Source organism: Haemorhous mexicanus, chromosome 8 (assembly GCF_027477595.1).
Source record: "Haemorhous mexicanus isolate bHaeMex1 chromosome 8, bHaeMex1.pri, whole genome shotgun sequence".
NCBI lineage: Eukaryota > Metazoa > Chordata > Aves > Passeriformes > Fringillidae > Haemorhous > Haemorhous mexicanus.
The window spans coordinates 23,916,020-23,930,537 of NC_082348.1; the positions used below are offsets into that span (position 1 = coordinate 23,916,020).

General features: G+C 43.4%; 1 protein-coding gene across 1 annotated transcript in view; it reads left to right on the plus strand.

The window, feature by feature from the left end:
• The window catches only part of PPP1R1C (protein phosphatase 1 regulatory inhibitor subunit 1C), a 47,309-nt gene extending 36,541 nt beyond the window's left edge, over positions 1–10,768 (plus strand). The window contains 1 exon segment of the mRNA XM_059853216.1: positions 10,419–10,768. Coding sequence (XP_059709199.1) covers positions 10,419–10,507 — 89 coding nt within the window. The 3' untranslated portion in view covers positions 10,508–10,768.
• Positions 10,769–14,518: the final 3,750 nt, after the last annotated feature.

Genomic DNA, 14,518 nt, shown 5'->3' on the forward strand with positions numbered 1-14,518 from the left:
TTACTGTAATCCTTTGACATGAGGGAGCAATTCTGCCAGTCCTGTGATGTTGACCTACTCTCAGGCAGACAGCTGCCTGACTGAAAGTGGTGCTGATGTCAAAAGTGAGGGCTTAGCAATTCCAGCAAATGAACACACTGCCCAGTAAGGTTTGGCCTCCAGACAATGCTTTTTCAGAGGAGATTCTGACCATCTAACAAGCTCCCCAGGACCTGTCAAAGCACAGCACCTTTGAAGGTCTGCCTGCACTGAATTCAAGCACACTTACCAGCAGTTCCAAGCCTGTCTTTTAGCTGTGAAAAATTGGGATGGAAAAGTGTCAGCTGAAAAGCTCTAATCCTCTCCTGACTGCTGGCCCCAGCTGCCTGGTCAGAGCAGCACAGGGGCCATGGGGAGGAGAGCCTTGCAGCACTGCCTGGGTTCATTACTGCCATGGAAGCCACCTCTGCAGGTTTTCCTGATCAAGTTTTTGGGGTATTTGTCCAAGAGCCATCCTTCACAGAACCAGCTAAGAAATATTTTCTGGTTTTCCAAAGAGTAAAGTCACGTGCTGGCTGACTGCAGGGGCCTCTGCTCTTCATGTGAGCTCTGAGGACTGGCTGCCTTCTGCAGTCTGGGGGCTGGCAAGGGAAGGAGGGACCAGCAGAACCAGATGTTTCCATACCAGGAGAAGTTGCCTGGGCAACAAAAACCTCTCTGTTTACTCTTTAGGCTGCTGTACGTGGGAGATGCAGTCCCTTCAGCCATGGCAAAGCTGGCCCCTCTCTCCAGTGTGTGTTCTGGCCAGCCTGAGGAGGGCCAACAAAAGCCTTTCTGTGCAAGAAGCTCCTTCACATGACTCTTAAGGAGCCAGTGCTGCTTCAAGCCATCCTGAGAGGGAAAAATGGAAAGTGGGAAGCAATGTCTCAGAGAACAAACTGGAAAGTAGCCAGACATTTGCAACATGATTTTTGCTGCTCTCATACAGTCTTCATTGTGATAGTTTAACAGTGAGCCTTTTGACTGAAAGGAGCCTCAAATGAGCCTCAACATTTGTCATTTAAAAGGCTCACCATGACAACTGAGGATGGTATGACTTGAGCTAAGAGAGCAACCAGCAGACATGTAGAAAATGAGTCATACTTTGTTGCTGGGTTTCTGAATGATCACTCACAAACCTCTACAGGGCCATGGTGACCTGCTGAATTTGCTGATGATCTGATCTGCTCCAGATCAGATATGTGACCTGCATAAACCCATCATATTTGCCAATGCTTCACATCATTTGTTTTGGTTTAGTCATGCATATTAGAGAGAGGAAAAAAAGTAAATGAACTTGCAAGGCTGAATAATGTCTTGGTCTCATAATCACAACACATGAGAATTTTTTTTCTCCTCATTTTGAGCTGAGGTATAAAATAATACAACACATGGAGGGTTTTTGTAATTATTATTTATATATTGCTATAATGTCAGCCTAGCTTAAACTGCCACATTGGTGCTCCAGATCCTTTTCGTGCTAAATGTTGGAGGCCCCCATATCTGCTGGTGTTTGAATGTTGATTTACCATTTACATCAATGGTAAATCACAGAGTGACAGCCTGACTTTGCTTTTCCTAGGCTAATCTAAACAGGACTTAGAGAGTACCTAGTGCATCTACTTTCTGTATCAACTTGTTTATCTCACTCTCAAACTTGAAAGCTACATACAACAGTAATTCACAGTATTTTACATAAATTCATTGCAGACAAACAGTAGCTGGGGTTTTGTCTTTATAACTGGAACTTAACACGAATTATGTATGTTGACTCTTCTTTTTTTAACAGTAAGAGAAAAGCTCATTAATTTCTGGAGGAGTGATCTGTGTAATAAAGAAAAGACCTGGTTATGCTCAGACTCACTGGCCACAGGGCTAAGGGCCACCTTTGCATGTTGGTTATCAAGCTTCTGTGAAACCTTGCTTAACAGAAACCCACAGGCGTGGGTACCACTCAGATCCCTTGAGACTGTTGCACAGTGCATCATTTTTCAGTCTTTCTCCACAAAGAACACCCTACATTTTAGAAAACTTTCAAAGGCTGTATCAAGCAGACTATTCACAGTCACCAACATCTCTAAAGCAAAATCTTGCACATCCCCTCATTTTTATTTTGCCTTCCCTCTCTCGTGTTTTTTCTGTTGACTCACCCATACACATGGGAGTTGCCAAGGCCTGTGTGTTGTGTTGTGTTTTATTGCTGTGGTGCCATAGGTAACTTTTTGATACTCTTTGAACTGCCAGTAGCTTAGAGACCACCCAAGAGAGTGGCTGCCTTAGGACACACAGCCTGGGCTCTTGGTGCCAATCTGCTTGGAAGCAGCATTAACCTCCTGCCACAGGTCATCTGGTTTGATTATTGAGCATGAGCACCAGCAGATGAAAGAATAGCTGCCAGCTTGTCAGACTGAAGCCATTCTACTGGGTGGGCGTGAAGAAGCACAAGGAGAGATGTGTAAAATGCATCTTGTGTTTGCATAGCCACATCAGCCTTTGTCTGGCTCTTTGTTCTTACTCAGTAACATCCACTGATCACTGCACACAACAATTCTTGCCATATCATATTGAGGTTAATGAAGCATCCAGGAGCCCACACCAGGAATTCAGTCCATGCCACATGAACCTTGCTCAAACATTTAACAGAAGCTGGTTGTTGCACCAGGGAGCTCCCAGCTAGCGTGGAGCAACCCAGCCCAGGGACAGATAGAGAATGTTAGGGAGGAAAGTAACAGTCTTTGTCTCAGCAGGCTGGCCACAAAAATGTTCTCAGTGTGTTTCTGAAAGTCCATAACTGAGGATTTTGAGGATTTGGATATAGCCATGGAGGCAGATAGTTGTATCTCTCCTGAGCTTTAGGAGAAGGAATGAAAATGCTAATATAAAAGCCTAGCAACCTGAGAAGCAAAGCTGTATCACTCCCTGATTTGAGATGAGTGCAGAGGATGCCCATAATATATGAAGAAATTTAATTTTCCTTGAAAGCATAAATAGCCACCATTAATCTGAAATATATTGGAGGGAATCAATGGAGGGAGCTCAAGTGGGAAATTAGTGGCAGGAGAAAAGGTCCATTTATAAAGCTAGGAGAAGGAGATGTGGTAGTAGTGAAGACCCCAGAAAAAGGAGAGTTTCAAAGTCTGAATAAATAGTAAAAACTAGATGGGACACATTAAGCAAGAAAAAATGTGCAAGACTCGGATGACAATTGGATATGGGGATCTAGAGAAGAATGGAAATCAGAAATGTGTAAGCCTAAAAATCGGGAAAAAATGACAGTGTTGTTCATGGCAGATGAATGTTGTGGACAGGACTTCAGATCAAGAGCTTGATTTTGACCACTTTGAGGGGCTGTCTTGGACTTCCACGAGCTTGCACAGAAGATGCACTCTAGAGTTTTCACTTGGGCAGAAGGGAAAATGACTCTCAGAGAACAGCAAGGAGAGAGGATTACCACAGCAGAAGAACCAGAGGGAAGGAGAACCAAGGCAAAAATTGTCAGAGGCAAAGATATCAGCAGGCTGGAAAGGACAGTGAGAGAGGTCAGAAAGCTGAGACTGGGTGCAAGGGCAACTGGATCAAGGAAATGGGGAATGGGGGCAGAGAGGGCTGATAAGGTAGAACCAGTGAGCATCATTTTTGGTAAGCTGCCTGGTAGAGAGAGAAGAAGGGGAGGCAGGTAGGGTTAAGGATAGGGTTAATGGTTTTTAAGAGTTACTAATGAAAGCTTAAGCACTGAACTCTGACTTGTATGCAGGTTGAGCTTATCTAGACCCCTCAATTAAGTAAAAATGGACTAAAGGTTTCAGGAACTGATTGTACAGATGAAGGAGAGAGATAACAGGTCCTTTTTGCAAAGAGGAAACAAGAGAAAGCTCAAAATATGTTTTTGGGAAACTATAGCATTTTTCTTACTGTTCTGCTCTTGTATGCTCTATATACGCCCTCCTGTATTTCAGCAGTTTAAAAAAAATTAAAAATTAAATATATAGTAGGATTTAATTTCTTTTCAGCCAAAGAACAAAATTATTGATCAAGAACATCAAAATGCCTAGGAGATGTATGTGCAATGGATAAGATTTTTTTTCTCCATGACCAGTAATGACAGCTGTGTTTCTGATATCTTCTCCAGATGGGGCAGAGAGAAGACAAGACATGTGTTTCTTGCATTTGAATAAACTGGGCAGCGTAGCTGGCATGTACCTGACAGTGAACATTTGAAGATGATGAAACTGGATTTTTCTAAATTTCTATGAAGCATAAAGTGCCAAGAAGGGAGGCCAGTGAAGCTGCATTTTGTTGAACTGAGAGCCATCACAGAGAGGAAAAGTTTTTAATAATAATTCAGCTTCTGTCAAAGGAGGTTTCTGCCAGCAGCTGCTCCTGCAGGCTCTGATGGTCCTTGGCTTCTGCTGGAGGTGGGAAGAGCAGCAAGCATTGATGCTTTTCAGAGCTGAGACTGTGTCCTGTGCCTGTCAGAGCTGGATTGGGGTGCTCACAGCAGGGACAGGCTCTGGACACTCCCCCTGGCACTGACACCAAAAGGGAGCACATTTCATCCCAGGGAGCACCAGATGTTTCTGGAAACATCTGGCAAAACATCTTGTGAAGTGTAGAGTCCGTGTTACTCCCATTGAGCAGATGCTGAGCAAGAAAGGCATTTCTTGTGAAACAGGGAGCACAGGCCTTGGCTGATCAGCACAGTGAGCTTTTTGAACCTGTTACATCTGCAGGAAGCTGAGCACATTCTTTCAATTGGCAGTCAGCCCCCTCAGGCACCACGCCCTGGCAGTGACTGAGACAAGGATGTGCCCCTGAGGCCCCCAAGGGACCAGGAGCCATTTCAGCAGCAGGGCCAGGACTCACCTGCAGAGGAGCAGCTCTGTGCCTCCCTCTCAGGAATTACATTTTCCTGTTGCAGTTCCAAGCACTGGGCCACAGCTGGGCTGTGATTTCTATGTGACATGTTGGGGATCTCATGGGTGTATCTGTCACATGCAAGAGATGCTCCAGGTTCACTGACTTTACTCCCATTACTTTTGAGAAATAGGTAGCTCACATAAATATATATATAAATCATAGTGGAGCACATCATTAAGAGTTTGTGTGCTTTCCAAAATCAGAGCAGAAATATTTGATTTAGTCTGGCCCCATGGTTTCAAGGAGTGAAGAGGAATCTTGTTCCTGATATAATTCAGACTGGTGCACTTAGATACTTCATCACTTTTCCAGAGAAAGGAGTCATTTGAGCTCCCAGGTGGATCAATATGTAGCCCACACAGTTAATGTTAATACATTGTTATAAACAATGTATAAGATGCATTTACTGAGTTTTGATTTCATAAAATCATATAGTCGTTTAGGATGCAAGGAACCTTGGGAAAGTCCCTAGTTCAACCTGATGCATAAAGCAGAATTGGCACCAAGTTTAACAAGGTTGTTCAGTGCTTTGTCTAGTTCAGTACTGAAAATCTCCTTGAAGAGACAAATCACATTTTCACTGGGAAATCACACCAGTGCTTAAATACACTCTGTGGAATTATTTCTTCCTTACATCCAGCCAGAAAATAGTCTCTTCCAATTCACAGCCAGATACCTTCATCTTCTGGGTAGCTCTCCTTGGTCCAGGCAGGCTGCTGCTAGGTGCCCCAGAACTGCCCTGCCCTGATGCAGCTGCTGCTATCTGCTGTAAGTGCAGGGGCCATCCCCAGGCATGGAGGGAGGAGGCTGCCCTGAAGACCTGCCAGCTTCCTTTGGCTCTTCACAAGGGCTTTCCATTGCACCCAGCCCAGCCAAAGACCTGTGGTGGATGCTGGATTTAATGGCATTCATTTGAGGGGTTTTTTCTGTTTGGTTGGTTTTTGTTGTTTGTTTGGGTTTTGTGTTTTCTGTCTGTTTGTTTGTTTTAAATCCAAACTTGAATTGGGAAAAAAACATTATGAGGAAGACACAGCAGAGAAACATAATTGAAACATATTTAAGTGGCAAATGCAAAACAGAATGTGCCACTAAAAAGAATAGTCCTTTTTCCTGTTTAGTGGTATGGGCCTATGTTATTTCTTTTGATATTCTCATTTTTGCTAAGGAAAATAGAAAACAATTAATTTAGCACTGGCTGAGACATTTTTATTTGGATGTTATCCTCTTTGGCCAGGTCTGTTTGCATGATTATTTCAAAGTGATTTGAGTTCTGAAATGCTGCAAATGAGCCTGTTTTATCTGTGCCTTTCACTGCTTTCTGCAAATCTGGAAATGTGTTTTTGATAGAGAGAGGATCAGCTCCAAATCGTAAAACTAAATAACCCTTCAAACTTTGGGGAATTCAAGCTGCCAAGCAGACTTCAATCCTGAGTTTGGTAAATGTCAACACCCTTCCTTGGGCAGTGAAGCAGAGTGAAGGAAGAAGTGTTAAATAGGATGGGGAGCTGCCTTAATTACTTGAATATTTTTAAATTTTTTTTCCAGGAGATATTTAATTCAGGAACACTTCGTTGTTTCAAATCTTGTGACCCTACTTAGCTTTCTAAGCTGGTGCTTTGGTTAGGTGGAGAGAAGCTAAAAGACAGCTGCTGATGAAGCAGCAGGGATGTGATGTGACTACAAAAATGACAAAAAATTGTCCCATTCTCATTCATAATTTATCAGTATCTAGAATTCTACAAATATTCTTTGAGACAGTGACTTCATCTAAAAAGAATTGCCACTTCAAATGATATTTGTGCATGGCTTCTCAATCTGGTTTGGAATGATGGGTTTGTTTATCAACATTAACTGTATTACATTACCTGCAGTGAAACACAAGCCCTTTGAGAAAAAACAACCCTTGTCCTGCTGGCTTTAGCAGTGTTCAGACAGACCTTGCTTGGAAGTAGCATCAGGATGAGTGTGGAGACATTGTGGGTGTGAAGCATTCTCAGGGAGTGGTTGAAGGGGCAGTGTTTGGTCTGGAAGGGGTTTTTGCTGCCAGACATCCCAGGTGAAGAGCAGAGCCCAGGCAGGGTGGGATACTGTGGAGCAGGGGCTGGGGCAGGTGCAGAGGGGATTGGGAACCCATGGGGACAGTGGGTGGGTGGCACCCTGAGAGCCCCATCCCCAAGGAAGGGCAGAGCAGGGCAGGGGACCCAGGGAGAGGAACAGAGCAGCACCAGGACAGTGCAGGCACAGCACTTCAGGAAAATGAGTGCCCACAAATTCCCTGCTTGCAAAAAGGGACATTGATGGGACAGGGTGACTCCATGGATCAGCACTTGCAGTCCTCCCTGCTTGCTACTGACACTGTAGAGCTTGTGCAGCTTATGTGGAATCAGGAACTTGATGTTTATAACTTGGATGTGCTCTTACATACAAACAATTTCTTCTGAAATACCCTGGCTTTGTTTTGCTTTTTTGCTACAAGTAAATTCTTACAGTCTGTATATCATCTCATCTTTACATTGTGCTCAGTCAGTGAACAGAAATAACCCCCAAACTACAGCATTTTGGTCCTGCTTGGTTACCAGCTGAGAAAGCTGAGGGCATGAGCTGTGTCACTGGCACAAAGATTGGAAATATGAGAAGGAAATATCCTTTCTCATAAATTAGTGTTGCCACAGTTGTGGTTGTAAAAAAGGCTGAGATGACCTGAGTAATGAATTTTTACTCATTCTCTAAAAGAATGTAACCTTTCAGCAAACAACAGATATTGCTAAGATAGATAATAGATATTGCTAAGCAAAGATGCTGAACTGATCCAGCAAAGCACTCTGTGGGTAGAGCTTCACCCCACTACCTGCTTGTCACATGGTTGATATTGACAAAGGGTGGGGCTCAGCCTGAACAACCCCACTGGAGCCCCACTGTCCCAGCCCCTGCCCTTGAGCTGTGGCTGCAGGTGCCAGTGTGCACCTGCCCAGCTCTGGTGCCCTCTGACCACCCACTGTGGGCTGCTGCAATGTCATGTGGCCAGATATGCTTTTAATCCAGGAGAATGAGTGCTGTAATTTAACTAAGTATTTTTATTACTCCAGGCCATCTTTTGCACTGCAAAAGTCTGCAGCTTTGTGCAGGAAATGCATCTTTCAGGGCAGTTACCTGCATTTCCTATCATTCCTGCTCATAGGTTACTGACAGGAATTTCATTCCCTCTGTGTCAATGCACACTGATTTACTCCGTTGTGTAGATGAGCATCTTATTCTGTAATGCCACACCAAGGGTCAGTTCATTCTGACAACCTGATGCTGTGACAACATCCTGAGGCTCATGTATAACTACATGAAGTCTTGTGCACTTACTGGTCAGAGGAGGAAGCTTCCAAGGGACACTGGAGCATGAAATGACTGGCAGAGGGGAAGGCAGGCTGCAGAATGGAGTTGATGAAAAAATCATTAAATAAGATCAATAGCTACTTGCCATGCAAAAATCAATGGGTAATGCTCAGTGATGTAATTTCTCTCCATTTCCTACCCTTTTCATATTTAATATTGCAATTAAACCACATGGCCAGAAGTCTTCACTTCTAAAAAATACAGTTCCATGGTTTCATCATACCATGTATGACATGCCTTCTTTTCTGTCCATGACTTTTCCCTTCTCATCTTTGAAAAGCTCCCTAAAAAAATGGTTCACTCTGGCTCCAGTAATTCCTGCCAGAAGCACTGAACAGCAGCTGTTAGATGAGTAGTGTGAATTGTACAAGAAATGGCTCTGTAAGTGCAGAGGAAACAACAGGAGAAAAATTTACCTTACAAACAAAACATAACTTGGAAGAAAATGTCCTTTAACCTGTAGTTAGGTGAAATCATATTAAAGTGTGTGTCTTACTAAAGGGTGTTGCTAAAGAGCTTGGTAGTGGCTGAGCACCTTCTGTATCACAGTTCTTAACTGGAAATGGTTGGATTATTGCAGGGCACACTTACAAGAGCTGTGGCTTTGGAGCATTAATGTATTTGCTTGGTTTATGTGGGAACAACAGTTTCCCAGGAGACTGTGTGCTGTCATCTGTGTGGAAGAAAAGACAGAGAGGAGCCCAGAGCCCAGCACAGAGTGATGGGCTCCTGTTAGAAATGGAGCTGGTTGTTGTACAACCATTGCAAAATACAGTTTTCAGCTATTTGTTACCTTGTGGAACTGAAATAACTTATGCTGAGATTTTTTTCAAGTTATATATTTGGAAAAAATCTGCCCTGTATTTTGGAATGATGTGGGCATAAACAGTGAGGTGTAGGAACTTCCAGATGAAGAGGCAGTGGGGCCAAAGCTCTTGGACTTACACCATCATCAACTCTTCTTACTCACAATTAGCAGTAATCTGGATCTTGCCCTCACCCCTCAAGGGTGAAGCCCTTTGTGAAAAATGTGCCCCTACAAGTGCTATGACTTGCAGGGTGCACATTGGGGTGCTTGATTATCTAGCAGTGATTATATAAAGCAGCTGGGGTGTCATTTCTCCTCATCACAGACAGGAAGGGAAGCATTTTTTCTAACAGCTCGAGACGGTTACTAGAACTATGTATGATCTTTAACGAAATCAAAAATATTTTTATTCAATGTCAGCGATGGCATCAGAAAATAGCCTCATTCAGGCTTAGGTTTTGTTCAAATAGTTATGTTTTGATCAACAGTTATGTTCCCACTTTCTTTGTCATAAACTGGGGGGACCCTGAGACTAACCTTACACATTTGCTCTTTAGGTTTTATGAAAATAATAACACTTCCTCTCTGGTCTCACTGTCATCTTTTTGTCTTGATGCTGCTTCCTTTCCCACCTTGAATTCTATCACACCAAGGCAGAGCTGAGGAGATGGGATTAGGCCCATTCATTGAAGTCTGCTTCCTTGTGCTGAACACAAGGCAGGGAAATATCTGTAATCTGATTCATTTCCATAAAGCCTACTTCACTTGTTGGCTGAAACCAGCCAGCAGTAGGCTCTTCATGACTTCCCTCAAACAAAAAACTTGATATAACCAAAACCAGGATATTTGAACTTCCAAATATCCTGTGATAGGTATTTACCCTTTTCATCCAGCCCCTCGTGTTATTTGGAGGTCAAAGAACACCTTCTCCATCTAAGAAATGATCCAGTGCTGTCACAGCTGTGGTGCCAGCAGTCTCCTCTCTGTCAGGCTCTCCTTGGCTCAGGACAGCTTTGCAATGGCCTTCAACACACCCCTGACCAAGGCTTACCAAGGAAAAAAGAAGCAAATACTGTTCAGAACCTTTGTTCAAGGAAGAGAATATCTCTGCTGTAAATACACCATCATCTGACTTGAACTAAGAGGTTTGTGGAAAAGGAGCAAATACGGGCATTAAACTTGCCCTTATTTTGGTTTTCTGTTTTTTGCTCCACAAAAAAAAAAAAAAAAAAAAAAAAAAAAACCTGATGCAAGCCAAACACAACCTTAACCAGGACTTCTGTATTTTCAGGGATCAAGCACCTGAAGAGTCAGAGCGAGTCAGTGTTTCCAGAAGAAGAAGAGGGGCTGGGTGAGCGGGAGGAGGAGTGGGGCCATTAGCCAGCTGGAGCCGCCCGAGCCCTGCCCTGCCCCGCAGGCACTGCACACGTGTCCTGCCACCCTTCCTGGAGACAAAACTGTTCTTTTAAAGTCGATTTTTCTTTTGTTTTCTATGACTTAGAAATGTAATTTGCAAACGTGTTCGCTCCCTGAGGTCGGTACTGCCAGAGCTTAACTACTGCGTGTGAGCTGTATCTAAGGCTTGTTGTAAATAAAAGTGATTTAAAAGGTGCAAAATAAATAATACATTAATTTAGACAAGATTGTCTGTTGTACAGAGGGTTTGTCTTGCTGCAGAGAAATGTTCAGATAAAATGATCCTTTCAGCTAAGGACAGTTTTTACCCTTGTTGGTAGAATTGCTTGCAGGGATGTGGGTAGAAAAAATGTAAGGAAGCAAGCAGAGGTGACTGTCCAGAAAACGATGCACAGACACTCTGCCCTGTGCCCCCTGCATAGGGGACACTGAAACACTTGCCTTGCTGTGCTCTGAGGCTGCCTTGTCACAGATTTCTCTCTCCACAAGAGCACTGTTATCTGGAGGCAAACAGTGCGGGAGGGAGGAGCACAGGTGTGTGCAAGGCCTGGGAGCAGGGTCCCAGCCCCAGCCGAGCCATGGCCAGTGCCACATCCCCCTTTGTCACCTGCAGGCAGGACAGGTCACAGCCTTCCTGCCCTCTGCTTGCCCTGTGCTTGAGCCAGTGAGCGACAGCACTGCAAGCTGCACAAATTCACCTTGGGAATGAGTCCCAGGGCTTTGGCTGAGGTCAGCATGCTTCATACCCTCCTTTTTATTTTTTAGACCACAAAAACTCTATGGCATAAAATGGAATAAGGTGGAGAAGGAAAAAAAATGTTTCTTCAAAGTCACACTTAAAAGATTATTTAGATTTTTCAATCATTGGCAGATTTTTAAATGAGTTCACTGTCATTTTGTATTAACTGTTTGATACAAAAGTTTTATCCTCACTTTAACATTCCACTGATGCAAGTCTCTTTTAAAGGGTTGAGCTAGCAAAAAAACCCCAAACAAACAAAACAAACAAACAAACAAAATCTATTAAATATAGGAAAACACAGAGCCTTTTGTCTATGCCTTGCATTGTGATTTCACTGATTTCACAATCTGAGGTCGTCCACGAAGACCTGCTGAGAGCAGGATTTGTTGACTAGCGTTTCTTTATATTTAAGAGCCATTTTCCCCCTCCATCTGTATCTCTGTATCCTGTCCTCTTTGGTTCCATTTTCTGTAGGAACACTGCAGACAAGATCCATGACTCCAGCTCAGCAAGGGTGTGCAAGAAGGACTCTGCAATTATACAGGAGCCTCTACAGGACTGACAGGACTGAGAGCTTTCTATGTCCCAAACAACAAAAAGAAGGAAATGACCCTTCAGAAGCTGTTTGAATGGCCCCAGGGCAGGTCTGGAATGGCAGCAAGAAGAGCTGGGCTCTGCTCCCAGCTTTGCCATGGCTTTGCTTTCACACAGCACCGGGCTCTTCACCAAATTTCTTGTTGCCACAGTACTCCTCAGCTGTGTATCAGTCACTGGTGTTTAACCTCACACCATCTCTCTGTGCTGCTAGCTAACAAAGCACTTTGGATGTTAATGGCTTTTTGCTGGTGATTAGTACCCACAGGCTGCAGATGAGAACTGTCTAGGACCTGTGAGCAAAGGAAAGCATGGACGTGATTTACAGCACTGGGGACCAGGACAAGGTAATGAACACTGTGGAATCTCAGCGTTTCAAGGGCAACACACAAAGCACCTGAGAGGAGCTTGGAGAATTCACCACTGAACATGCTGCTTCAGGCTGACAGTTGGACTTGAGTATAATTACACTTTATAAATGATAAGGGGGGAAAAAAAACCCAGCCACATTTAGTTTGAATGGTATTTGACTTTCAGAATGGTGTATGTTGTTTATTCTCCAGGTGCAAAATCAGACAATACTTAAGTAGATATTAAGAGTCAAGATTTAAAACTTCTTCCGAAAGCGTTCTAAAGCACTCTTTCTAAAGCATGCTTTCCCCTGAAGTCAGAGGAGTTTTGCTTGAGAAAGACCATAGATTTTGGCTGAAACATACTTTCCTTTGGGAAATATGATGTGGAGTGTACAGGAAAGCTCCTATTATCCTGCTATCAATTTAATTACTGGATTTCTTGTCTTTTTTTTTAAGATTGCTATAAATTCTGCTAAAGTCATCAAGGATTTACCCACTGTCTTCTCAGAGCACCATTATTTCTCCCCAGTAATGTAAACTGAAAAATCACCATTAGTTCTTGCACTGTTGGCGTTATTTTACCAAAAGTGTCACATCTAACACTGACTCTGAGGCAGGGCTGCAGGAGAGGTTCTATTGCCTGTGCTTGGACAAGGGCCCCCCATGGTGTCCAGGCAGTCAGTAAGGAAGGGACTTCCAGTTCATCTGCACCTCCTGTAACACCAAGGGCCAGGCTGGTGGTGGCTTTCACTCTTTAAAGAAAAGCATTTCTTTCACTCCAGAAGGTGAAGCACTGAGTGGCTCTCTCCAGAGCTGGCCTGGGTAGGCTGTGATGGTTGGGGAGGGACCCAAGCAGGGCTCCTGCAGGCTGCAGGTCTGCTTTTGTACAGCTGGCACTGTACAACAAAACGTCCTGCTTGGTGCAGGGCTCCCCTCCTCATTTCTTTCCTCTTGAGACAAGCTGGTTTTTATTTTTTCATGAGGGACCTTATTCCTGCAGAAAATAAGGCATTGTCTGTCCACTAACCCTGGGGGGACAATGTAAGGGCATATTTAAAACATGCTGTCCCTCAAACTCCCCTTTCTTCCTCTCCTATTGCATCCATGTTAGTACCCAGGCCCACAGATGTTCTTTTTTCATTCTTTTTATTATTTTTTTCTATAGCAGCTCAGCGCAAGAGTGAGCTCCAGCAAGAGCCTCAGTTGTTCTGTTGATTCCTGACATGTGCAATTACATTTAACCTTTTCATGCACAGCACTAGACTTGGCAGCTTGAGTGGATGCTAAATGCCGTCTGCTTTGCTGCTTTCTCTCCTTTATCCTCCAGTGAGGATAGCAGCACTTGGAGCAAATCTCAAGCAAGGTATTTGTGCACCCTCTGCTAAACCTCAGGCTGTTTCATCAAAGTGGGCTGATGGGGTTTATACAAGTTCAGTGTCTGTATTCTGCCATAGAGTTTTTGTGGTTTTTATTAAATTATCTGGGGGGATTCGGGTGGAAAAATTATTTGGTGTTCTGCTAGGCCATACATACTCTTTCAATTTTGCAATGATTCATTTGCCTAGTATATACTGACCCTTAGTGGTAAACTGAGATTTTAATTGCATTTCCAAGTTCCTAAATTTTGCTTTTCTCTTTGGCCCAACTGTTCAGAAAATAGCAGGAATATTTGCTGTGCATCAGGATAGTCTATCTATGTAAATAGCCCACAATGTCTTCAACAGACATTAACAGGCATGTGAAAATAATGATGGCAGGTGTTATTAGCTCTTCTGAAGGGAGGGCTGTGGGAAGCAGGAGTGTCGAAAGGTTATTCCAAAATGCAAAACAAGAAGGCTGGCATTGAGAAGCAATACTCTCCACATAATGAGAAACAAATAAGAACTCAGTATCTGGCACTAACGAACACCTCAAGCTAACTGTGGAATGAGTATTAATTAGGTTTCCAAAATAGCATCTTTCTGAAAAGCAGCTGAGGTGTAATATTGCTCCTTATTAATCAAAGCAATGGGACAATGTGAACTCTGCAAAAAATAAATGGTTTGCAGATGGCTGTGTGCATCTTTAATAATGACAGAAGAACACAAGTTACAGCTTTAAATGCCAGGGACCCTTTCTGCATCTTCTCCTTTTCAGAGAGCGATATTTGCAGTTTTCAAGGCAGTGAGGAAAGTGTGTTGGTTTCTTATTACATTTTCCCTGCAGCATAAATTCTGTTGATGTGCTTCCCTAATCATTCTAATTATACTGCCATATGTTGCTCTCATCTTTCTTTTTCTCTCCTAA